Genomic DNA, 24,580 nt, shown 5'->3' on the forward strand with positions numbered 1-24,580 from the left:
GTGGTACATGCAGGAGCCGTCGAGCAAGACGGGCTCCTCCCTTCCATGCGAGTCGCGTCGCGCCGCGAGTTGCGCTCTGCAGCCGCCAAGAGTGCGCCGATCGCGCTCATTACACAGCTGCGTAGCGAAGCAGCATAATAATAATAACAATCCGAACGATTCGACTCCGAAAGACTTACTCATACACACGTTTATACGTCAGCAATGGGTTTTCTGTATGCACTTAGCGCATAGTAGAGTGTACGCTCCATAGGCGTATATGCATGATATATATGTAATATAGCATACATTAAGTGTACATAAGACGGTTGTGTGTGATTCATAAGTGTGCGCCTGGCGATGCTGATGGTGCTACGGCCGAGTACTACTACTGCTGCTTCCTGCTGTTGTTGTTAGCCTGCTGCCCTGTTGATTCATATTCATTTACTCGATTTCTTTTTAACATACATCCAGGATCATGGTCGATCGACTTGGTTAGTTCATTTTTGGATTAATTGCCCCCTATACGTTCTTGTTATTTCGGACCACGAGCTCTTGGCATTTCTAAAGACACGATTGTCTCTCTGCTGGTTATAGAAACATTGTACAGCTCGAACATTGTATTTCGTGCTATATACACTTTTTCGTCGGGAAGTGTCACACTCGAATGAACTATCGCATCTGCATAATAGTTTGACAGTTATCTTGCTTGTTTTACATATAATTTATATATTTTTTATCCTCCAAATGTGTAATCGATAATATTTAAGAGCTATTAGCAAATTTCAATGGTTGATTAAATAATTAATGTTTTTTTTAATTGCAGTAAACAGTGAGGCAAATGCCAGGAGAATTGCCATGGTGGAGAGCTGCTTTGGCAGTGCTGGTCAGGTAACTTTCAACAAATTCAAAATTTTGTATTACAATTTTCAATTACTCATGCTTTGTTGAATTAATTCAATGTTAATCAGCATTTTTAGTGCTACCATGTGCTTATGAATTTAAAAAGATAATAACAGTAGGTTGAAACTTTTTTTAGCCTCTCGCTGTGTCAGGAAGAGTCCTTGTTGGAGAAGGAGTTTTGACAAAAATGTGCAGAAAAAAACCTAAGGCTAGGCAGTTTTTCCTCTTTAATGATATACTGGTGTATGGCAATATTGTCATTAACAAAAAAAAGGTAATTGAGAAGAAGCATAACTGAGTTGAGTCTTCCAAATGAGTCATGCACTCTACCAACATTATCATACTTAGATTACAAACACTAAATCTTTTGTATATGTTTTCAGTACAATAAGCAACACATTATTCCATTAGAGCAAGTTAAACTTGAGTCATTAGCTGATGATGGACGTAAGTTAATATATAAGCGAAAACATAATTCATCAATAACAGAACATTTACTTTCAGAATATAGAAATGGATGGCTCATCAAAACAGTCACTAAGTCTTTTGCTGTATATGCAGCAACGGCTACAGAGAAACAAGAGTGGATGGCACACATTACAAAGTGTATTGAAGACTTACTGAGAAAAAGTAAAATTATTAAATATTTTAAATATAAAAAGATTGATTGATCGATTCTAACTGAATGCAATTTTTTTATAGGTGGCAAAAAACCAGTGGAAGTACATGCAGCAGTTTGGGTACCAGATAATGATGCAACAATCTGCATGCATTGCAAAAAGACTCAATTTACAGTTTTAAACAGAAGGGTATGTAATTGAAAATTTATTTTTGAAATTAGTAAGAAGTATTATATTTATTGGATGTGTATTTAAAAAAAATGATCATGACTTTCAGCACCACTGCAGACAATGTGGAGCTGTAGTTTGTGGCCCTTGCAGTAATAAAAAAATGATATTACCTGGACAAGGCAATGGAAAAGCTGTGAGAGTATGCTTACAATGTTTTGATGCTGCTAGCAAAGTAAAAGCTGGTACAAGATCACTGAATGATGACAATAAGGAGCGTAATTCTGCGGATAGTTCCGGAGGTGATAGTTCTGGTGATGATGATGATGCTGCCAATAAAGAGGAAAATCATGATGAGGTATGATTACCATTAAACTTTATCTAATTATCTAATTCAACAATATAATGATTAACTGTGTTTTGTTTCAGCCCAAATTCTATTCAAGTCTGGTTCAGTAAATTGTTTGATTAAAACAATACAAGTCCAGATGAACGCCACTAAAATTAAAAAAATTTTCTAGACATTTTTTCGTGAATCAGCGATACTGAACTGTTGCGAAATATCATTGATTGATATATCGAGATTTATGTACAAGAGTTGTTTATTTAAGTGACACTGTTTGTATAAAAGTCACTTGCCTATACTGTTGAAAATTAATTTTGCAAAGATTAATTAATTTTTATCAATTTAATATTTAATTAAGTTTTCAATGCATGAAAAAACAATGCATCATGTCTTGGAAATTGCCACTTTGTGCCTTTTTAAAATAAATTCTACACGAGTACTGATTTTGCAGTACAATCAGCATCTATTGTAGTGGAAATAATGAACCATTAATTATTTCTGGCTACTTACATAATCTACAAAGATCAAAATCTATTTTGATAACCAAATTTTTAAGTAATGTAAGAACTATTCTATTGCATGAAGCAAGACTTTATTCAATTAAGCAATAATGAAAATATACATTATATTACAACGAAAGACTACAGATAAATTGTTGGCCAATATATTTTTAATACTACTCAAGGACAAAGAAATGATAAATTTTTTAGTTTCATACTTGACACATCATTTATGATGCGAAAGATTTCAGAACTTTTGTAAAAATTTATTAAATTATGTAATTTTTAAATATTACGCATGCAATATCAATTAATGATAAAAATAAAATATTTTTATGGTTTTTCTTAAATAATGCACAGATATAAAAATAATACTATCTTTTAATACAATTAAATTTTGCATCAATTGTAAATACATATATATGATAGTTTTAATAAATCAAAATTTTCAAAATTTTACTTTGTTGTTTTTAATTCGTATAAAAATGATTTGTTTTTAACTATACAAAATTTATCATACGTGTTACATTACATGTAAAATTATATAAATAAATAACACTATATTATTAATTCTTCTCCCAGAGGCTCATTTTTTGTTACATCAGACAGTTGTATGGTATCATCGCGATGTTTTAGTAATTTTTTGTACCTTTCCACTAAATCACCAATAGAGCGTCTTCTATTAGGTTTTGGAGAACTTTTCTTTTGTTCCTTCACTTTGGGATCCATGGTTGAATTTAAATGAGGGTTCAACAATAATGGATCTTGTGACATCTCTTGACTTGAATTACACGAATCCATCAGTGATATGCAATGGGGTTTTGTTATGAATGGTAACATTGAATTTCCAGTACTTGACATCATCATCATGACACTGTTGTTCACTGTTTCACAGTAAAAGGTTTTTATAAGTATTTCACCATTTTTTTAATGAATTGTTAAAACAATTACCTCTGCTATCATTTGGTTTACGAGCAGAAAAAATGCGGGAATATTTTCCTACATTTTTGAAGTTTGATTTCAAAAGTTTAGAAGGTGTGTTGAATTTTTGTGATATTGAATATTTATCTGAGCTTGTATCATAAACATTAGATTCATCAAAATTGATTCGCTGAACTAAAAGAGGTTTTTTACAAGAAGAATAGATTCCTTTTGTTGTATTGTGTATGTGTCTTGAAAATAGTTCTCTATGTGCACCTAGGAAAAACATTCAATTTTGAGTTTAATAAAAAAAAGTAGTCTAAATAAATCTTTTACCTTCAATTGGAGTAAGTTTTAACTGATTTTGATATGTATTTCTTGGACCGTCAAAATAGCTGTTGATTTGAATTGATGGTGAAGGTAAAAACAGAACTTTATTTTGTAAAAATTCTGGCATTGTTGTATCAATGCCTTGAGAATCATCAAATATTTCTCCATTCTTGATACCACTGATAGAGAATGACTTGACTTGATCATGCAAGTTTTGGAAGTGATTGATAGCTACCTTTAAATCATGATTACTAACTTCTAATTGAACATTACACTTAGAATATTCTTTCAGATAAGAATCATTTAGAGTTAATCGATGTTTCATTATTAATGAAGTGAATACAGAAAAAAGGTTTTTTAAATTGAAACCATCTTTACAGTTCATATTGTACAACATCACCTAACACAAAATAATGAAGTAAAATAAGTTAATTAAATTATTCATTTTTAATATTCATATTTTGAATTGTACCTGTGCTTCTGGAGGTACCATTTCATAAACAGGTTCAACTTTGATTTTCTCAATTAACAGTCCATTTAATATTTGTGAATTGCCTGTTAAATTGGTGACAACATTGTTAATGCTTTTTAAAAATTCATCCAACTCTCTTAAAGATTGACTATCTTTTTCCAGCGTTGTTTTGATACTTTTATTGATGAAGCTAAGCCACACTAAAAAAAATTGATCTTTAATACATGGCTGAAACTGAATTAAGTAATACACTTACTTTCTATTATTTCATTATTTTTAACATCTAACAACTTTCTTTTAGCACTTTCATTCACTGGAGCCTTATTGATTACTTCCTTCAATTCTTCTTTTTTCCTCAAAGTTGCATCTTTTAAACAAGTCTGCCGTTGTTGCTGCTGACTGTTTTGATTAATAATGAATTAATAATGAAATTAATAATGAAATTATAACAAAAATGTTACAATGCAATTTACTTTTCATATTGTTCTTTATATACCTCTGAAAGTCTTTTGTTTCGTTTTGAATGTTTTCTCGTTCCTTTCGATAATTTGAGATTAAATCTTTATTCTGTTGTGCAACATTTTTCAAAAATGTTTTAGTTAATTCTGAGCATGGACCTGACTTTGGTGCAAAAGGAAGAACAGTATGGTGTTCTAAAAATGGTGTCATGATAATTGTAAGTACTGGATGAAAAATGTTTAAATTTATAAATGAAATACCTCTTTGTAAATATGTGCGCATGACTGCTAGAGAAAACTTCCACATAATCAATAAGAATTTACTACCTCTTGCCAGCAAGAGATGAGAGGCAAAAATGGGAGGAAAATTGAGATCAGGATTCTCACCCGAGATGACCATTAAACATTCTCTAACATCATTGCGAAATTTATTCTCAGTTTGTTTACAGATAACAGGCCACTGAACCTTACTTTTGGCATCTTTATAGAGCACTGTCAACAGGTAGTACGATACATGAATGAAGCCCAATGTGTTAGGCTTATCAAACATGCCCTGCATCAAACATAAATAAAAACAATTTTAGAGACAATTTTAAAATAGAAAAGAGAAGAAAATAAGAACAGTAGTCAAAACCTCTTTGAAATGTTTTTTAAATTCATCATGGGGTGCGACCAACTCTGCAAGTAAGGCGACATTTCGATGAAACTCTTGGGCCACCCGGTCCATTACAACGATTAATATTTGTGCCAAAATCCCACGCGAATTGTGAACAATTGACTTTTCGGGTTACTTTATTTCATCAGCATTTACGAATTCGTCCAGTAAAGCACCGTGCGGCTTAGAAATAACAACAAGGTACAAGGGCGAGCATGCTCTACATAATGTTTTTATTATGCGCAGGTTATATCATACGCGCAGTACCCAGAAGCACAACAAATATGATTCGAATGACAGTTGCGGCTTGCGGGCCGGCGGCTTCTTTCGGAGGGGGTAGTGCTGCACGCTAGCGCCACGATCCCCGGCCAGTTGGTCGGATATTAGCGAAATTCAGTATCAACAAGGAGGCTAAATGAGCGTCGGACCAATAGCGGGCGACCGCCAAAAAATTTCTGCCAGGCGATACGATACGCGCTTTAGCAAGGCTCAACAAAGCTCACTAGTCATCCTATTCTATATATGCAGGAATATTTGCACTATTGTCATCGGATAAATTCATAATTCAAGAAGCTATGAATTTCCGTCTTCAAACAGTTTATTGTTGTAAACAATCGCCAATTTCACGAGTATAAATGGCCGATGAAGGTACAGTTTAAAAAAAGTAAAAAAGCACTTTTATTATTGGTATTTAAAATATTTCGATAGTTTTATCTTTGAGAGCTCGTTGAAGGCGATCCTCGAAGCCATTCAATCCTCGTATGCGTCAAGTCAACTCTTGAGAATTGGTGGACATTGAAGCCGAAGTTTTGTCGTAGATCGTTAGCGGCCGTACTCGCGGTGATGCAAAACTTGCACCAACCGGTAAAGTGACGTTGCAACGGTGCCGTCTTATGTGGTGAGTTGCTTATATTATCATCATCATGTCACTGTGAAATACACAGTTTCTTTTTCTTTTCCAAAAGTGAGGAGGGAAAATTTCTGAACATTGTTAAGGGTGTAGCGAGGACAGGGTAATAATGATAAAAATGTTGTTAACTCTAGTTGAAAAAAATAATCTATAATAATACTAAATAATGCACTGGGAAATATTAGTTATTTTTTCACCGCTGAAGTATGTTATAAGCTCTTGAATAACCACGTCTTACATCACATGCATGCTGAAAAAAGTGATGGGAGTAAGTAAAATTGACAACGTTATCAAGATTATTTGTGATTGTTAATATTTTAATGTATTTTATTTATTGATTCTCAGGTCTTACACACTCTTTGATATAGCTTATATAATAAGTATTAGGTTCATACATCATATTCACTTTATGTAAATAATCTAATACAATTTAGGTAATTTAGGTTTTAATTGTTATTATCATCTATAGTATCGATAAAATTGAAATTTTAAAATTTTCTTCGTCTACTCTTTTGATTGATCGTATGCGCCTCATACATTTAACCGCATTTGGCAACATGAGATTAAACGGTAATATCGTTAATTTTCGCTCACAATATTTTTATTTAGTAATAAGGGTAATAATTTAGCATGATTACCGCTAAGTTCCTTTTTTTCTTATCGGGAAAAATTTAAATAATACTTATGCACGAGAACCATCGTAAGGAAAAATCCTCACAAATTGTCTCAGCTTACAAAGAGATTGGTCGTTTAGGAATTGTACACTAGCGGTTACGCATGAAAATTTTTGGATATTCATTTCTTTTCTCTATCTTAAAAAATGATTTTCTATGAAGTTCAGTTAAGTTTGTAGAGAATTGAAAATAACTTTAATATGATCACTTCACAGATGAAAAGGATACTTTCATATTTATATTCTATGAATTAGATTATTTTTTTTAACGATAGCAACAGTGAAGAGGAGTTTTTTAATTGTTCTCCTGATATCGTGTCAAAAATATCGCAAGATAAAAAGTTACGTGCGAGTTATTAAGTTCTTCAGTTAATATACGTATATATTCGTCCATTACAGAGTACAGAATGAGTAAATCCATGATAGTATGATGGTGAATTTTTTTACTGTTTCCACATTATTATATATCATAATTATTAATGCAATAATGTTATAATTTTTTGCTGAAGGATGAAATTGTACATAGGGAGAGGAGCGGTATTTTAGAAGGTAGTCTAGAAGATGGAGAGAGATAATTCGGCTCAATCTCCACTTTAAAAGTGTCACAGCACCGTGAGACAACTTCATAACGAACTCGTTTTTTTTGTTTACGAATCCGATACAAGAACAGCATAATAAATTATGAGTGATTATTGATATAAATTTTCACGCATCATGTATGCGTAATAAAAAAAAAACGGTATTTGATTACTTTATACAGTTCTTCTGCACATTGGCATCGATTAATAGTAAATTTTATAATATTATTCGTAGTGATATTAAATCCTTATTTTCGTATATATAAAGTATACATCTAGTCCAGAGTATAGACGCAAAAGTAAAGTAACACGACGAGATATTGAACGATACAACTATATCGTATCATTCAATAACTTCGTTTATAAATATTTTCATTCGTAAAAATGACTACTCGTTATACTGGGATCCTGCCAGATCGAACGAATAATTATAATCATTTTCATTAAGTTAATAACAATTCATCATAGGAATTATGAAATAGACATAACTACTAATTTATAAATCTATAAAATTCTTAATAAACGCAACATTTACATGGTTCTTGAAAAAAATAATACACGCAACAAAAATATCGATGAATAAGCTGCCAACTATTCTGCAGTTAATGAACGGTTTTCTTAATTATGAGGAAATATTTTTTTCTTGCACACCAAACGTCTACTTGGAAGACTGAGTTCATTTTTTATTCTTTGTTTAGTCAAGATAAATATCGGTAATCAAAGAAAAAGATACGGGACAGGCGATGTTAAAAATTGAAACCCGTTCACATGGATCGGTCTTTATTGGTCATACAATTATTAAGCTCGAAAAATTCTCATTTCCACATCATTCTATAGGGAATAAAATACCGAATGAAACATTTTCATAATTAAAAAGAGTTAAAGAAGAAAAATTACGAGGAATTTAAACCATCATAAAAATTAATGCTATTATTATTTGCATTCATACGAGTATCGATATTTTGGCAAGAACAAATTTCTGGCATTCCTTTATAAAAGATATTCTTAATTTTAAAATCAACATAGTAATATTTAAATGTTAACTAGCTACCAAACACACCATATGTTTCATTGATAGATTTATTTCATATTTTTTATCAACTTTTTGTAAGGAATGACTAATGCTCTAAAAATAGTTTCTAGAACGTGAAAACTGATAGTTTTGAAGTAAATATCAATATTTTATACATTTATAGTTGAACTCATTGTTGAATTGTAAAACGGTAGAAAAATATTCGTCAGTCCGATTTGTTGTCACTTTGAACATCAGTCGGAAAAGTTACAAAGATTTTCAAGTATACTGCTATTAAAAAGGTATCTATTCGTCATCCATAATAACCCATCGATGTATGTCTACGCATAGTATAGATCGAGTGTGTGAGATAATAAGATTGTGAGTTATTTTAGACACTGAATAGACACTCTTTTATTTATTAATTATCGACTTGAATCAGGATTATAGTCAGTTTTTGAATTTCATTTACAATTTTCAAAACACTCAAGTTTTTGATTTGTGTTGAACATGTATAATATAATATAAGATATTACTTTTACATCTCAAGAGGCATAAATAAAATAAATTAATTATTATTTCATCTTTCTGTCTTTTTATAGCATTGATTATAATTTAAAGATAATTTATACAGCTGATAATCAATTAAAATTTGACGCAATTTACACGTCATGTTTTGCGCAGAGTTTTTCATTTTAGTAACAGTTGATATAAATTTTTCCAAATTATATTTCATGTTTTCATGTTATTTTATGTAAAAAATAGCATTACAATATAATAGCATAGATGAGAAAAAATTTACAGGATTGTCAAATGTTATCCAAACAGACTGGCACCGACCACAATGTATCATTTTGCATTATTTCAATGCTCAAAAAAATACTAATATGTTCTTTCGGGCATAGAAAGTCATTCTTCATTGTTCTACACAAAAAAAGGTTGGTTAGGCAGCCATACTTATTGTTTAAATGCTGCATTCTGTTTGGTTTGGAGCATAGCACGCAGCGAGCAAGTTATGCATCAGTTATGAATATATTAATGCGCATATATAGTAACACAGTTTGCTTACTGTCGGCATCGTTGTGCTCCCAAAACCGCGAGTCTGTACTGCCGCATCTAAAGGACACTAATGCTCAACTGGAAAGTGTGGCTACCTAATCAATTTTTTCCCCGTGTAATTATGTACAAATCGATCGGTCATACAAATGCATATCGATCGACCGCACTTGAATTTGACGCGACGGATCAACAAGACGGCGTTTTACAACGTAAGTGTTCAATTAGTTGTTCTTTACGGTGCATAATTTTAGTAATCCGACTTCCCCAGAACGTATAAAATGTATATTTTTTACTCAACTATTCTTTTTATCTCAACCATCGTAGTAAGTTCGTTTAAACTTAAACTATTGAGTTCATATCAGCAATGTGATTCGACGAAATCTCTATGAAATTTTCTAAATAGATACTTCATGGCACAAAGCACGGATTTCTCGAATGTTCAAATATTTTGAGTTACTTTATTAACTACCGTGACAAGAAAACTTTGCTTAATTATTTTTAATTTTATGTACCAAATACATAAATAAATACCCTGGAAGCCAGTTATAATTAATGTATCGGTCAAATATCGATAATCTCAGTAATAGCATAAAGTTTCAGAGAAGATCATGTGTATATGTTCCAACGAAAATGATAAAATTATTATAATAAAACAATGGCAACCAAAAATGATGCGAGATCAATTAAGACACTTCTTTCCTTCAATACCACTATTTTTCTACTTCTGAACGACATTTCATGTAAATATCTATGAATTTCATCATTCAATGCTCTCATATCTTTGTGAAAAATGATTTTCGAATTTAGATTTTTAATAACTAGCAATAATTTTCAAATACTCGACATCGGTATCATCATTTTTCTCAATGTATTGAATAACACCCCAATGGAAATATCAAAATATATGTAGTAGTTGAAAACTGTTATTATATAATTAAAATAACTACAAAGGGTTTTTCATAAAATTTTTTTTAATCTTTCCCTTCTGTTTTAAAATGAAGGAGCGCGACCAGCGTCCGTTCAAACAAGTATGTTAACTTTCTTATTGTCTAAAATAATTACGAGAAATAATTAGCTACGAAGTTCAACCATCGAGATACATTCATAAAGATAACAAAATGTTCGATAGAAATATTTTTTACAGATACTATTGCATATGTACATAATTATGTACTTAATATATAAAGCTAGTTTATCAAATAGACACATTTGATACATTTTTCCATTCACTCGATTCAATTTAACTTTGGAAGGCGACAGTAGAATCTACTGAAGTAAATGCATTTACATCTATAATTATAATGTAGTTTGTAAATGTACGCGAGAAACGAACAACAATTCGCAATATACTTTTTTACACTCATTCTAGATCGCATGTAAAATAGCTAATGATCTATTCTCATTATACTCAATTTCAGAAGAGAACATTTCATATGGCAAGTTTATTGCGCATCAAACCCTTAACCTTCCTTTGCATAGATTCATATTTTAACTAATTATTGGCATTGCGTTTATGAAAGCATACGTGTCAATTCTTAAATGTTGAATTATTAGTGATACTTACGCGATATTTCATGCCGCGCGTTTACTTTTAATGATTTTTTTTCTGTTTTTACACCAATCAAAGAGCATCGCTGCAAACAATTTATGATACTTTAATCGTAAGTGCGCTAGGCGCCACGGAAAGAATAATAGATTAGATTTCGATATACCAAACATTTTCATTATTTGCTATAGATCATAATTATGTTTATAATTTACGAACAGTTTGCAAGAGGTGAATCTTTGAAAGTCGCTTATAGTTATTACTTATAAATACAATTCGAAGAAAGAGAATTATATATAGAAAAATATTGTATCTCTGTTTTTAATCATTTGTCAATCTTCGCAGAGATACGATCATACTGAAAGTCTGGTGATCTTTGTTTAGTTTAAAACGCCTCCACGGATGAACTCACTCTATCGGTGTTCATAATCGTGTAAAGTATTATCCATGAAGCAACGAATATTACAATACGGAGAAAAAAAACATCGGTCAATAAATCCATAGAATTGCAAGAGTTGAGTCAAGGGCACTCATCTTATATGTGCTGGATGTACTCGGGATTAAGAAAAGAGAATCCCATGAACTCCGTCTGATCGAGATTCATCATGAAAAGCTTGTCGGTCGGCGTAAGATCTGTCTTCTCCGATGTGAATTGCTTGTCGAAGTTGCTCACATCTCTTCGGTGTTTCTGAAAATCGATTGAATTTGTGTCATGTTTTCTGGTACAAATGGGTATCTGTATCAATCTTAACATTGACATGTAAATGTAGCCATTCAGGGCGGAACTTGAATGGACAATTTTTCGTCAAATAAGATATTTAATGCGATTTGATTTTAGTATAAGAATAATAAGGCCAGAGAAAAATTAAATAAACTCACAATTTTGGGTTTGAACGGTGGCTGAACCTCACGACTTTCAATTCTGTCCCAATCAATTCGTCGGAAGAAAGCATGGCTGCGCACGTCCTCTTCACCTCTTGATCCGCATCCCAAACGTTTACTTGGATTTTTCGTGAGAAACTGTAAATGAGAAGAATTTTGGTGTTTAAAAGATCACGCAACGTGCTCACATATTTCTTTGATGCGGTAAAGAGATTCACCCCCAGGCGCTCATTATTTATCCGAACTCATGAATTTATATAGTAATCTTTCGCGCGTATAGTGCACGAACTTTCATGAAAACGTATTTAAAAAAATGGAGAGCTGAATAAAAAAAGGACCTTGAAGCACGAAGAGAGTCGAGAGCATAAACAAGAAGCGCGCATAAAAGGGTACATTGTACACGAGCAATATTTATATACTCACTCCTTTGCAAGCTTCTTTGGCCTCCTTGGAGAGAGCTTTCGGATAACTGACATTCTGGTCGGTAATGGCAGCAAAAAGCTCTTCCTCGTCCTCGCCATCAAAAGGCGGCTGTCCGACCAGCATCTCGTATAATAATACGCCGTATGCCCACCAATCGACCGATTTACCGTAAGGTTGATATAAGATAATCTGTAAAAGTTTCGCCAGTATGTTAAAATGAAGACATTTATAAGATGTTTGATGCCATAGTTTCTGTCATTGGATTTCGATTACTTTTGATCAATAAGATTTATTCCTTCTATAAATTTTCATATTGTAAGATTAATGGTGCTTATTTTTATACTTTTTCGATTATCTTCAAAAAGCAATTTTCATAAAAATTCAAATCTCAAATATAACTCCATTTACGTAGATATTGGAGTTAATATGCGCCAATTAGGTATATTGCCCGATCAAAGCTTTGTCTTTGAGGTTTGCTGTATAGAGCGCGATTCATTGGACTGCACTCGTTTGAACGAAAATTCATCTAGGTATATATTTATGTATATGGTTGATTCTCTTTTAAATTTAAAAAATTGAAATTTTTTCCAGTTACGTTTTTTTTTTGTTATTTGAAAATCAGTTTTACATAGATTTACAATAATAATTAAAAAAATAAACACACTGGGCACTTGGCTTATCGTGTTTGACGTGATGCAGTTCATATATCGACTCATGAATGTTTTTGTCTCACCTCCGGCGCGATATAATCCGGAGTTCCGCAGAAAGTTTTGGTGGTTTTGTCGCCAGTTATGCCCTCCTTGCACATGCCAAAGTCGGCGATTTTGATGTGGCCATCCTGATCCAGCAGGACGTTGTCAAGTTTGAGATCACGATAGACTATTCCTCGCGAATGCAAGAAAAACAGACCAATCGCTATTTCCGACGAATAGAATCTGCCGAGGCAAGCAGAAAATTCAAGAGAAAATATTCGAATGTTTTAGCTAAGTAAATACATCGCGTAAAAGAGAGAAATAAACTCGAGTAACTTACACTGCTACGGGCTCTTTGAATTTTCCACACTGTTGAATTTGGAACATAAGGTCACCCCCGTTCACGTACTCCATCACGAAGTACAAACGATCCTAAAGATATTTCAGAGTTTATCAAATTGATACGATTCTCATGGTCAAAAATCAAAAATATTGTCGAGAGATCGAGATGCTCTAACTGAATGAGCTATAGCGACTAACCATAGTTTGGAAGCAAGAGTGAAGTCGTACAAGGAAAGGCGGCTTGCTCGAGAGCGCCAGTACTCGCTTCTCCACCATAGTGCACTCGACGTCGTCGTCTTGGATGATTATGTCCTTCTTGAGGATCTTGATCGCGTAGAGCTCGTCCGTGCCTTTTCTCTCGGCCAATAAAACCTGAGAAAAAAACGATTTTTTCACTCGAGATTTCAAGGCAAAGTTGGGCTCGATTGTATACGCTCTCTCAATGCTTCACCTTGCCGAAACTGCCTTTGCCGAGAACTTGCAAAAAGTTGAAATCCGATGCTCGTATGAGATCGCTTTTGCCCATGTTGTGTGGCACCTCTTTGTCCTGCGTCGTCGGGACTTTTTTCTGGACCGATGCTGATTTCTGCGGGAGGAGCAGCATAAAACGTTTGCCAATGATTTTGTTCCATTTCCGTCGACAATGGTGATATTTTTACATTAAATAATTTCAAAATAACGACTTGCACATGTATACGCATGGCATTATTTACAGAGGATAATACCCAGAGAAAAGCATTATTCTACTCCTCGGGAAATAATGTAATTTATAATCCAATACTCTCGCGACTTTAGCACGTATGGGAGCGTCAAAGAAAAGTACACAATTTCTGGGTCACTAAATTGTATTAAACCCCCTCAACGGGCAATGTTTTCTCATATCAAATAATCGCGTGCTTGTCTTCGAGCTTTTCTGTGAGCGAGCACATGCCCTCGCGCTCGCACAAATACACAAACAACTATATTGTCACCCGCACTTCGGTCCGATTTCGACCTGGTTTTGTACTTGACAATATATCATGTACACGTATCCATTACGTATCTCTCTTTCGTCCATACTAAAACGAGCATGTTAGCAAATTTGACGTATTAATGAACAAAAAAATTAATTGAAATATTTTCTCATTTGTGAGCGATCGATCATTCCAGAAAATGTGTACCCTTCTGTATTTTCAATTTCATAAAGGGGAAAGCGAGAAATTGAAACGATTAAATTACGTAAATTAGAATCTAGACGATAATTTAACATATTTAAGTATTGATTAAATTTTCTCTAGTATTGATTCAACAGCGAATCGACCATTAAGTAGTAGAAAAATGTTAATAATTGACAAACATTTATTATATCACCACAAAATAAGTTAAAAAAATTTGAATGACATAATTTTCGGTATATTTACATAGCTCCAAATCGTTATTGGTATTCATTTTATGAAATAATGTGCGTAATTTTGTTTAGATAGTGCATGTTTTAGTGGTTAAATGTTTCAAATTTAGGGCTCGATAAACTAGTATTACAAAGTTATAATTAAATGTATCTTTTACAAAGATCAAACAGAAGTAATGTTGGCGGAACGTGATTCGTTTCAAATTTACTGGTGAATAACAACGATTACGCCCACAAATAATTGAAAAAGCATGGAAAAAGCAATCAAGAGTAAGTAAAAATATGTACAGTATCGTTTGAAAAGTATCGCATATTTGCAAAAAAATATTCGTTTAAAAAGTTGTTCTAGCGGAAAAAGATCGTTTTTTTTTTTTTTTTTTGTAAAATGTACATAAATTGATCGTGAAAAAAAGGAAGCGTTACAATGCTACAGCAAATAATTTACACGTAACTCTAGCAATATACATTTACATTTATATTTATTTGTCTTTCTACACGATACAATTGCTTTGGGTGGAAAAAGGTCTGTAAATTGATCGTCACCTGATCGTACAAAATGAACATCACACGAGCACAACCGAGAGAAATCGCCGCGGCGACGTGTGTCGAGTGTGCGATGTATATATGTGGATGGCGATTTGAATTGTTTTGGTGCGAGGTAAAAAAGCAAACTAGCTTACATACCGAACGTACCCGCATTTTCGACTTTAGCTCGGCTAAGTCGACGCCCTCCTCGGGCACGGGTACATTGTAGAATTCGCCCTCCTCCTGGGTGAGCAGCTTGAACCAGCCCGTGGCCGGGGCCTTCATCAGCTCCGAGATGCCGAACGACAGCGAGCCCATGAAGTCGTTTCTCGATGTTCTGTCCCAATCCCAAACCTCCAGCAGCAGTCGTCTGTCCTTGTCGTCGGGCTTCAAATCGCTGCGGGCACACGAGGGATGTTTGGTGAAAAGAGTTAAACAAAACTGCTATGTATCACATGCTGTCGCGGTAACGAGTCAAGGCTGTCCCTTCAGGGTTGTTGTAAATATTTTACAAACTCCGACGAGCTTTTTAATGCCCACGGAATTGACTCGCGGGCGTTAACAATTTAGATTTTACTTTTTCCCCCTTAAATGTTTGAAAAACAGTTGTACGTTTTCAAAGGTTTATAATTAGGTAGAAACATATTCGTTAAAAATAGAACTTTATAATAATCTTCTCGCTTGGAACCTAATATATATGATTTCATTTTATTTTTGAAAATGGCCTACGTAACTCATCATCGCTACGAATGTTCCAAATATTCTGGTGTACGATTCACCAATTAAACGCTAAAGATCTAAGAAGATTACAAATTAACTACTCGCGAAGATTTGTAGCGTCGAATGCATAAATATCTACTTAGACAATTCAGTGCTATTATAAATAATATTAATTGCACATAAGTAAGTCGGCTGCGGCTCGAGAATAAAAATTTAATTTCATTGAATATTTTCGTTTGCCACTTGAAGTGGAAGTGAAATTTAAGTATTTGGTGTATTTCGGTGCTATGCAAATCTCATGTAATACTTACACAATGATTGTCTCGTTCCACTCGGGATTCAGCGACGATTTGATTGTCTTCGTCTTCTTTTTTATATTTTCGCCGTCCGGTATTAGTTTTAACTTGACGTAAGGATCCGAGAGTCCATTTGGATCCATGGGAATGAGATTTCTTCCTTGTATAACTGTGCGTAAGAGACGTCGCGAAAAAAAGAAGAAAATATGAGAAATAAAGGTCACTGGCGCACATGTATACTTAAAGAAACAGAAAGAAGATATACTTTCGACTGTGAGCTTGTTTCCACTGGCCGAGACGTTGAGTTGTATGCGTCCTCTTCTTTCGGTGTGATCGCATCCGCAGAGATTCGGTACGCTCGCCTCGCATCGTTTGTGTACGTTCATGTCGCATGCTATGGTTAGGTGAATACAGATAGAAATTGTTTCATAAAAGAATGCAAAAACCATCGATAGTTTGAAGCGTCTGATACACAATACGCGATTATATTTTGATACGTATTTCAGATATTAATTAGCCTGTCAGTAGCTAAAAAAAAATAGTACAAGCTAAATGCAAGTTTCTAAGGCTCTTAACCCATTAGCGCCCAGCCGGACACTTTTTTCAACTGAACTTTAGGCAAAAATCTTTACTATTCAGAATTTTGCTAAAAATTAACGAGTTCATGTATCTAACGGGAAATTTAATGCCCTTTTCGAATATGGCTTCAAAATTAATCTTAAAATTATTGTTCAAAAGTTATAAACAATTGAACAAAAAAAAACACGAATTGAAAAAAAAAAATTGTCTTCAACTCGAATTTTAAAACAGAAACAGGCTTGATACTTAGGTCCCGAGCACATTAAAGGTGTCCATGGGATGTAAACTGAAAATCCCAATATCCATAATATCGGAATTGGACATTTTTCATAAAAAAATGGCGCTTCGTAGAAAAAAGACCGTATATGAGCTAAACCAATTTTTTTACATGACAAGGATGCATTTAGGAAAAAAAGTTATATTGTAAAAGTTCTTAGAATTGTTCAAAGAACAACCCTGAATTTTTTCAGAATTTTTGGTGAAAATTTTTGAATTTTCGGAAAATGATGAAATCCAAAAAATCCAAAATTATTCGAAAAATTCAAAAATTTTCACCAAAAATTCTGAAAAAATTCAGGGTTGTTCTTTGAACAATTCTAAGAACTTTTTCAATATAACTTTTTTTCCTAAATGCATCCTTGTCATGTAAAAAAATTGGTTTAGCTCATATACGGTCTTTTTTCTACGAAGCGCCATTTTTTTATGAAAAATGTCCAATTCCGATATTATGGATATTGGGATTTTCAGTTTACATCCCATGGACACCTTTAATGTGCTCGGGACCTAAGTATCAAGCCTGTTTCTGTTTTAAAATTCGAGTTGAAGACAATTTTTTTTTTTTAAATCGTGTTTTTTTTTGTTCAATTGTTTATAACTTTTGAACAATAATTTTAAGATTAATTTTGAAGCCATATTCGAAAAGGGCATTAAATTTCCCGTTAGATACATGAACTCGTTAATTTTTAGCAAAATTCTGAATAGTAAAGATTTTTGCCTAAAGTTCAGTTGAAAAAAGTGTCCGGCTGGGCGCTAATGGGTTAAGTGCTTTATTAGGTAGTTAGTTTTTATGTATATGCTTCAATTATTACAGTTAACTTAATGATATTTTGAAAGTTTATTTTTTATATTTATTTTAGTATCTTTTGACAAAATAATAATAAAACATATAAAAGAAAATCATTAGTGCCCACATTAGTATAAACTTTCAATGTGGCATGTATATCAAAAGTACTGTACAAAATTCTTGGATGTATTATTTTTAGTACATCATTTTATTGGCATAAAAGCAGGAAAAAGTACTTACTAATAAATTTGTAACTATCAACAGTAGTGAAAAGTTTTACACACAAATTGGTGAGTAATTTTTTGAGAAACATCACTTATCAACGAAAATCATTACATGCAAGAAATCCAATCGATGGTTTTGTACAAATAGAAAAACTGAAAAACAATTGTTTTCGTAAATCAAACTGGGAATTCAGAAGGACAAATTGTAAACATCAAAATCCAAAATAGAAGATGTATAACGTATAGTGAAAGCGTTCCATAAAAGAGGAGAAACGGTCGGGAAATAGTTTAAAGAATTGGTTTAAAAAAATTAAAAAAGAGCTCAAGCAGTTTCAAGGGGTATTACAAACATGAGATTGGTAAACTGATAAATTCAGGTTTGTTTCAAGATTTTAAAAGTACAATCAATGGTTAGTAAAGTTTTACACAAAAATATAAATTTTCCACTGCAGTCGTGAACTTTTGATAACATAGTTGTACTTGTGGCGTTTCGAGAAAATTCTCAAAAAATAATTAAATTGAGGAAGAATCGAAAAAGGTTCTACCGTACCATTATTCAAGGATTTTTACTCAAACACAATAAAAATATGTTACAGCTTGAAAGTTAGAAAATTGAAATTAAAAATTCAGATACTGAAAGGTGAAGATATAGTTTTTGAAGCTAGAGCTGCGCACAGGTAGTTGATTAATTTTCTTACGCAGCTTCGAAAAACGTCGTATAAGAATTGCACCGGAATGAATCGAGCTTAAAGAGTATGGGAAAAAGGCGCGTAGCGCGTTTTCATTTCGTCATGATTAATTAGATTTTCGTACGTTTCAAGCCACAAAAATGTTGAACTCGTACGCGCTCGTATGCTCATTTAGTAATGAAAGCAAATTTATACTTTATTTTTAGTGAGAAATTTCGTCTGTACAGGCAGTTTAATGTAATTATGAAGTACTTAGCATGCATATCAAGCTCAAGGGACATGAACATTAAAAGAATATTACTCTCCAGTAGTAATCTTGAATCCATGAAATGGAAAGTTCAGAATCGATGGTAACAAAAGTAATTTAATTGGAATAAAACATACTCGTTTCATTGGAAAATTGAAAATATAGGCAGGTACAGGTACATGACAATAAGATTTGGCTCTGCTGGTGCATCGTGGAATCGATAAAAATATATCTTGTTAAATATACACATATACATACATAGATAGAAAGAGTAGATATATATATATAGATATAAAAAGCTTATATGGATAATAAGCGCATAGGTAGAACCTCGACGGGTAAGTCGGATTTAATGGAAAAACAGGTCGTGCATAAAGCTAATACGACGGAAAATCGTCTTCACCGCGTAGATATATGCGGGATTGGTCGGGGGAGATTTTTGAAATTTCTCTTTCCATAGAAGGGACTTCCCAGAAATGAGAAAATTCCAGAGATGCATTCCTGGCTATTTTGAAAAACAGACAATCTATGTCTTACTTCATTAACTATTTAGACCAAATTATCCTACATATATAAATAGTATGCGTATGAATATACGTCGCCAGGGAGGAGCTTTTGTCATCACATGATCGAATTTCTGAACGTGATTCGTGCGCAGCAGCACACATCCTGCAGTCGAGCCCAATTTCCTCTTTACTTTAGAAACTAAATCGTGCAGGGAGATAATGAATACTTGATTCGATTGATATTTCATATGTAATGCCCTAATTTGGAATGATGTCAAAGGAATGCGTTCTGCAAGTTTTACATGTTTGGGCGACATCTTGCATGTGTATCAAAACAAGACAATTTAACACTTGAAGTGAATTACAGGTATTTTAGAAGAATTTCAAAGGGAAATTATCTCAACTTGTGATTGTAAAACTTTGTGTCATACCATATACTGTTAATTTTTAGATAGAGAGTAGCACCGAAACCAAGTTATTTACGTACTGTGTCTGATTCTAGCAATACTAGCCTATTTTTAAATCTAATATCTAATATTTATGTATAAATAATGTTGCTCTTTTGGTGCTATTTAATGTTTTATAATCAATGTATACCTGAACACTTGAGTCCCTGTTGGGTGATGCCGTGAAGCATCGATCCACAGTGATCGCAGAACGTCGGCGTGATGTATGTAAAAACGTCCCATTTGTGTGGTACATTTACGGCCTGAGAACAACGAGAGGCGTTGTCGAAGTAGAAAACACAAAAAATCGTTATTCATCCATTTTTCTCCAGGCTTACATTAATATGCGTTTGCGCTCTTCATTTTTGAAAACGATCAAATTTACGCAATTTATATGTAATGACACCGTACGATTGTTCTGTATGACCGTAGCTAGTCGTCGCGCAAATTCTCCATGAATACGAACGGCATAAAATAGTGAGATGCCGAGTTTCCAACAGTAAACGATGATAATCCTGCCATCGTTTATATTTCAAATATCACGTGACCGATAAGCCGCAACACAACTGAGAATAATTGAACGTGCCTCGAATAATTAAGTACTCGACGTACTCAATCCATCCTCCATCATTTTCTTAAATACTTTTCTTTTGGCTATGATAAACGTATGCTATCGACAGGGTACTTATGAGCTATTACAAAATAGATTGTTTGTTAGAGTTAGAGAACTCCATTTAACGTGCTCTATCGATTATAAATTTAGAATCAGCTAATTAAATCGAGCGTCGTAAATTTCAAAGTACGTGAACTATATATCGAACGTTACGATCTCAACTATAGGCTTTACTCATTGTTAGTACATTCAGTAAAGCTTCACATATAGCCTAATTTAAATATGATAGCATGATTTTCTAAACTTTAATTTCCAAGAGATTCGGTTTAATCGTAATTAAATAACGCTATAAACTCCTGTTTGATATTCGGCACGTCCAATTATCTAAGCAGAGTTGTGTTCAAAGTTCAGAATTATACAATATTGGTGTAATGAGTACATTTTTTTCAATTTTCCTTATTTCAAAATAAATAATTACTCGATAAACAATCTATTTTTTGATTAATCGAGTGCTTTTATCGTTAAAATTTTAAAATTAGTACCAGCTTTAGGGATTTTTTAATCGATGAAAACATTTCTTCAAGGGTATATGATCTCCAAAATTTTTATTTCAAACAAATAGTTATCGAGAAAGGAACAAAGCTTTAAGTAGTTTAGAAAATATACCGATCACACAAATATATGTGTAAGGCCGAGTACTCAAGTTGTTGAGCACCTTCAATTTTTATCAATCTAACCAAACTTGAGCAGTAATATCTGCCGCATCTTAAGTAGTACGAGAAAAGATTCGGTCTGCCGAAGACAAGATTGAGACAAAGAGGCGAACCAAAAAATTAGATTCTCAAATTTGCAGCTTAGAATTGATAAAATAACGCTTTACCTCGTTCGTAAAAAATGAAATTGCTGAACATTCGTTGAGCAAATAAGCATTTCTCTCTCTCTTTCTCTCACTCCTAAATATTGAAACTGTTAAACTTTATCTCGTCTTTTGATTCATAATTTAATGAAAAATGCACGATTGAAAGGTTGATCTAAATAATAAAAAAACTAAAATGAATAGATTATATGTCAATTTTTACGACTTGATAGATTATTTTTACATTAACTATCATTTTAACCTACTAGAGTTGTGAAAGATCATTTTCTAGGCAAAACATGCTATCATGTACATTGGAGAATGGAGGAGCGATAGAGAGAGAGAGAGAGAGAGAGAGAGAGTCAAGGAAAAATCCTCAACTTTATATGTATATGAACGCGTAAAGAAAATTCATCGAGGCTAGCGGCCGAATGGCTTTTCGCCCCAGTTTCACGCCGTTCATTTTGCCACAAGCATCATCGTAGCAAAAAAAAGAAGAGAAAGAGTAACTAGAAAACCTTGTGTTGTGTACGTATTCACACACATACACATCGTCAAAGGAACAAAAATAAAGGAGAGGTAAAAGAGAGCGAAGCAGCGAAATACATACTTCACCTTCGTGCGCGTCGGCAAAAGGGTCATTGAGACGGTAGAAAAAAGCAAATTTCTCTTTTAGCATCATTTTCTTCCTTCTCCACTATTTTACATTTTCAACCGTTTAATAACTTTTTTTATAAAATTTTCAGAAAGATACCCGATAGAATATTCAAATGGATTGTTTACAAATGTAGTAGGTAATAAATAAGTGACTTTATTTTAACAGCTTCATTAACAGTCATGGAAATTTCTTATGCTCAACAATCAATGAATAACCGACTAAATTTTTTGATTCGCCTTCATTAGAAAACTTTGTTAAAAATCGTTCATTTTTTCAGTTTGCTCGAAAATTTAATTTTTTTATTGCTTTTAACCCTTCAAACGATTGAAGAATTTGAATGAAAATTCCCGCATAAAACTGCGTTTGAAACATGAACGGAATTTTCCACATCTCTTTTCTGTGCGTTATATTGGGAGTAAAGCTCGTCGTTCGAATTTTAATAAAAAATGGAGCTCGCTCTAATAATTGGTTATTACGAGAAAAATGAATTAATTAACGATATATAAAGAGTCCAAACCGTGGGTCCATGTAATGAAACGGACGATTTTGTGCAAAAAAGCAATCAAGAATAAGCGACCAGTGTTTGATTTTTTATCCAGTTTCAAAGACAATGGAATGAGTTTTTTCAGATTTTTCTTGCAACGGAAAAACAACGACTTCGCATATCCTGCGTTTTTATTTTTCGACTTTTTACCGCAACCGGCAATGAGATCAAGAAAGTTCATGCAGATTTCAAGCGACAAATGGACATTTATATCCCCTAGCATTTGCGAGCTTACGGCGAACTTTTTTTTATCGGTCATTACGCTTGCCCTTTTACGCTTCATCCACTGTTGAATACCTATTGCTTTTTCTCAGAGCGAAACTCAGGAAGCGAGGGCAAAAAAGAAAAAAGAGCTCTTGGCACTGGCCCTTGTGTGGTCGAGCAATTGCAATTGAACTAGCTTAGAAGAATTCGAGAAGCTCTGCAATTAGAGCAGCTGGTAAAAGGTAAAAGTATAACCTTCTTCATTATTGGTAATAGCCTTTGGAAACGCAAGAGGCGTGTATAATTTTTAATACTTTTTGTTTTGTTTGTGTCATTAAATACTTATGAGGGGAAAACGTGAGGCTAGAATCCAGATGTTCTCCAAAATATTTTTGGGAACTGCTTACATAAAATATACCCGTATTTGTTCTTTTGATTCAATAGGAGGTTATTTTAAAAATGATTTATTTTCCATTGAAAATTAGTTGCGATTTTTAATTACTAAAAGGAAACAAATTTAGGAAAAAATGTAATTATTATTAAAAAAAAAAGTTATTTTTTTATTATTTCATTTTTTTCTAAACATTTACGCAGTTTTTTAGAACACTATTCAATAATATTCATTAGAACATGTGTTTTGAAATTTAAATTTTGATCGTGCTTTGGTATTTCCTTCAATTAAACATAATTAACATTATAAAACAAACGAAGGGTTAAAGCTAAGATTGTCCTAAAGTGACTGATGCACTTATCGTTTATTCAAATTTTTAGCTTTGATTTTAAGACCATTGAGAGAATCATAAAATAAAGAAAAACAAATTACTTGTTTAACAAAATCGCATACGTGAACGCACATTTTTCAAAAGCAAAACAATCATCTTCGATACACTTTGAACATTATTTTCAGCTTAGTGTAAGACTATACAGCCAATTATAATTGGCTTGAGCTTGAAATATGACTCAGTAAAAGGATTCGCTTTCCAAACAACCAACTGGGATGGAAGAAAATTGAAAACGACCAAGCGAATGAATGAGTCACGTCTATATTGGTAACATACATGAAGAGCTCTAATGCGCAGTTCAAATTCGCTCAAAACAACCCTGCTACTGAATGCCCATCAAAACGGTGTAAACATAAATGGTAATCGGTATTATACGTGTCAATCGAATAGTGATTGCTTCGTTGATTCATTTGTAGCTCAATTGTATATCGTTGGAATTCTTCATTACATGAATTAATTGCGAAGGTAGTCGAACAACTTAGGTTGATAACAATTTTTTAAAGCAGAGACTCTAAACTAAATCAAGAGAGCTTCAAGAAAGATGTACAATTTGTGGGATAAGTAAAAAAAAACACCATTTTCAAGATATCCTGAGTAAGACATGTCCGTTGAGTAAGCTTATTCTCCTCGCAAAGCTTTGTAAAAATTATTGTAGGGAATTTAAAAAAATGTATTGAGAATAATACAAAACGGCTGATGAAAATGAATTTAAGTCCAGAAAACGAAGCGTAGAATGCCAACATCGAAGAATGACATAAAATATTTAAAGGAA

At 33.1% G+C, this 24,580-nt stretch overlaps 3 protein-coding genes across 8 annotated transcripts in view; 1 reads left to right on the forward strand and 2 right to left on the reverse strand.

The window, feature by feature from the left end:
• The first annotated feature begins 67 nt into the window (after positions 1–67).
• Positions 68–2,381, forward strand: LOC106650351 (pleckstrin homology domain-containing family F member 1 homolog). Its single transcript, XM_014368297.2, has 8 exons — positions 68–473; positions 806–870; positions 1,019–1,156; positions 1,266–1,329; positions 1,387–1,512; positions 1,585–1,691; positions 1,780–2,028; positions 2,100–2,381. The coding sequence occupies exons 1-8, from the start codon at positions 458–460 to the stop codon at positions 2,127–2,129; spliced, it is 795 nt and encodes a 264-aa protein (XP_014223783.1). The 5' UTR covers positions 68–457; the 3' UTR covers positions 2,130–2,381.
• A 655-nt stretch (positions 2,382–3,036) lies between these two features.
• On the reverse strand, positions 3,037–5,618 carry LOC106650264. The gene is made up of 8 exons (XM_014368190.2): positions 5,332–5,618; positions 4,959–5,250; positions 4,736–4,892; positions 4,496–4,638; positions 4,240–4,439; positions 3,774–4,167; positions 3,468–3,713; positions 3,037–3,400 (listed from the first exon to the last, which is right to left on the reverse strand). Exons 1-8 carry the CDS (start codon positions 5,422–5,424, stop codon positions 3,075–3,077), a joined length of 1,851 nt encoding a protein of 616 aa, XP_014223676.1. The 5' UTR covers positions 5,425–5,618; the 3' UTR covers positions 3,037–3,074.
• Positions 5,619–10,537: 4,919 nt separating this feature from the next.
• LOC106650510 (protein kinase C, brain isozyme) overlaps positions 10,538–24,580 on the reverse strand; it is a 60,763-nt gene continuing 46,720 nt past the window's right edge. For 2 of the 6 annotated variants that reach the window (XM_014368540.2, XM_014368542.2), the window contains 10 exons: positions 16,663–16,791; positions 16,413–16,566; positions 15,541–15,778; positions 13,921–14,055; positions 13,668–13,841; positions 13,468–13,559; positions 13,169–13,370; positions 12,436–12,624; positions 12,010–12,150; positions 10,538–11,818 (listed from right to left, as the gene is read on the reverse strand). In XM_014368540.2, the coding sequence (XP_014224026.1) occupies positions 11,666–11,818; positions 12,010–12,150; positions 12,436–12,624; positions 13,169–13,370; positions 13,468–13,559; positions 13,668–13,841; positions 13,921–14,055; positions 15,541–15,778; positions 16,413–16,566; positions 16,663–16,791 (1,607 nt within the window). In that variant the 3' untranslated portion in view covers positions 10,538–11,665. The other 4 variants (XM_023460500.1, XM_014368538.2, XM_014368543.2 and 1 more) reach the window with 4 other exon arrangements.

Source organism: Trichogramma pretiosum, unplaced genomic scaffold (assembly GCF_000599845.2).
Source record: "Trichogramma pretiosum strain Unisexual culture from Peru unplaced genomic scaffold, Tpre_2.0 scaffold5, whole genome shotgun sequence".
In the NCBI taxonomy this organism is placed as follows: domain Eukaryota; kingdom Metazoa; phylum Arthropoda; class Insecta; order Hymenoptera; family Trichogrammatidae; genus Trichogramma; species Trichogramma pretiosum.

Bases quoted from the DNA above. Each gene is read 5' to 3' on its own strand.
- LOC106650264 (XM_014368190.2), bottom strand. From the start codon at position 5,424: ATGGACCGGGTGGCCCAAGAGTTTCATCGAAATGTCGCCTTACTTGCA. The intron at 5,251-5,331 runs GTTTTGACTACT...TGTTTGATGCAG, and splicing joins TTAAAAAACATTTCAAAGAG to GGCATGTTTGATAAGCCTAA. The intron at 4,639-4,735 runs GTATATAAAGAA...TAATCAAAACAG, and splicing joins GAAACAAAAGACTTTCAGAG to TCAGCAGCAACAACGGCAGA.
- LOC106650351 (XM_014368297.2), top strand. The intron at 1,513-1,584 runs GTAAAATTATTA...ATTTTTTTATAG, and splicing joins TGAAGACTTACTGAGAAAAA to GTGGCAAAAAACCAGTGGAA. The intron at 2,029-2,099 runs GTATGATTACCA...GTTTTGTTTCAG, and splicing joins AAGAGGAAAATCATGATGAG to CCCAAATTCTATTCAAGTCT.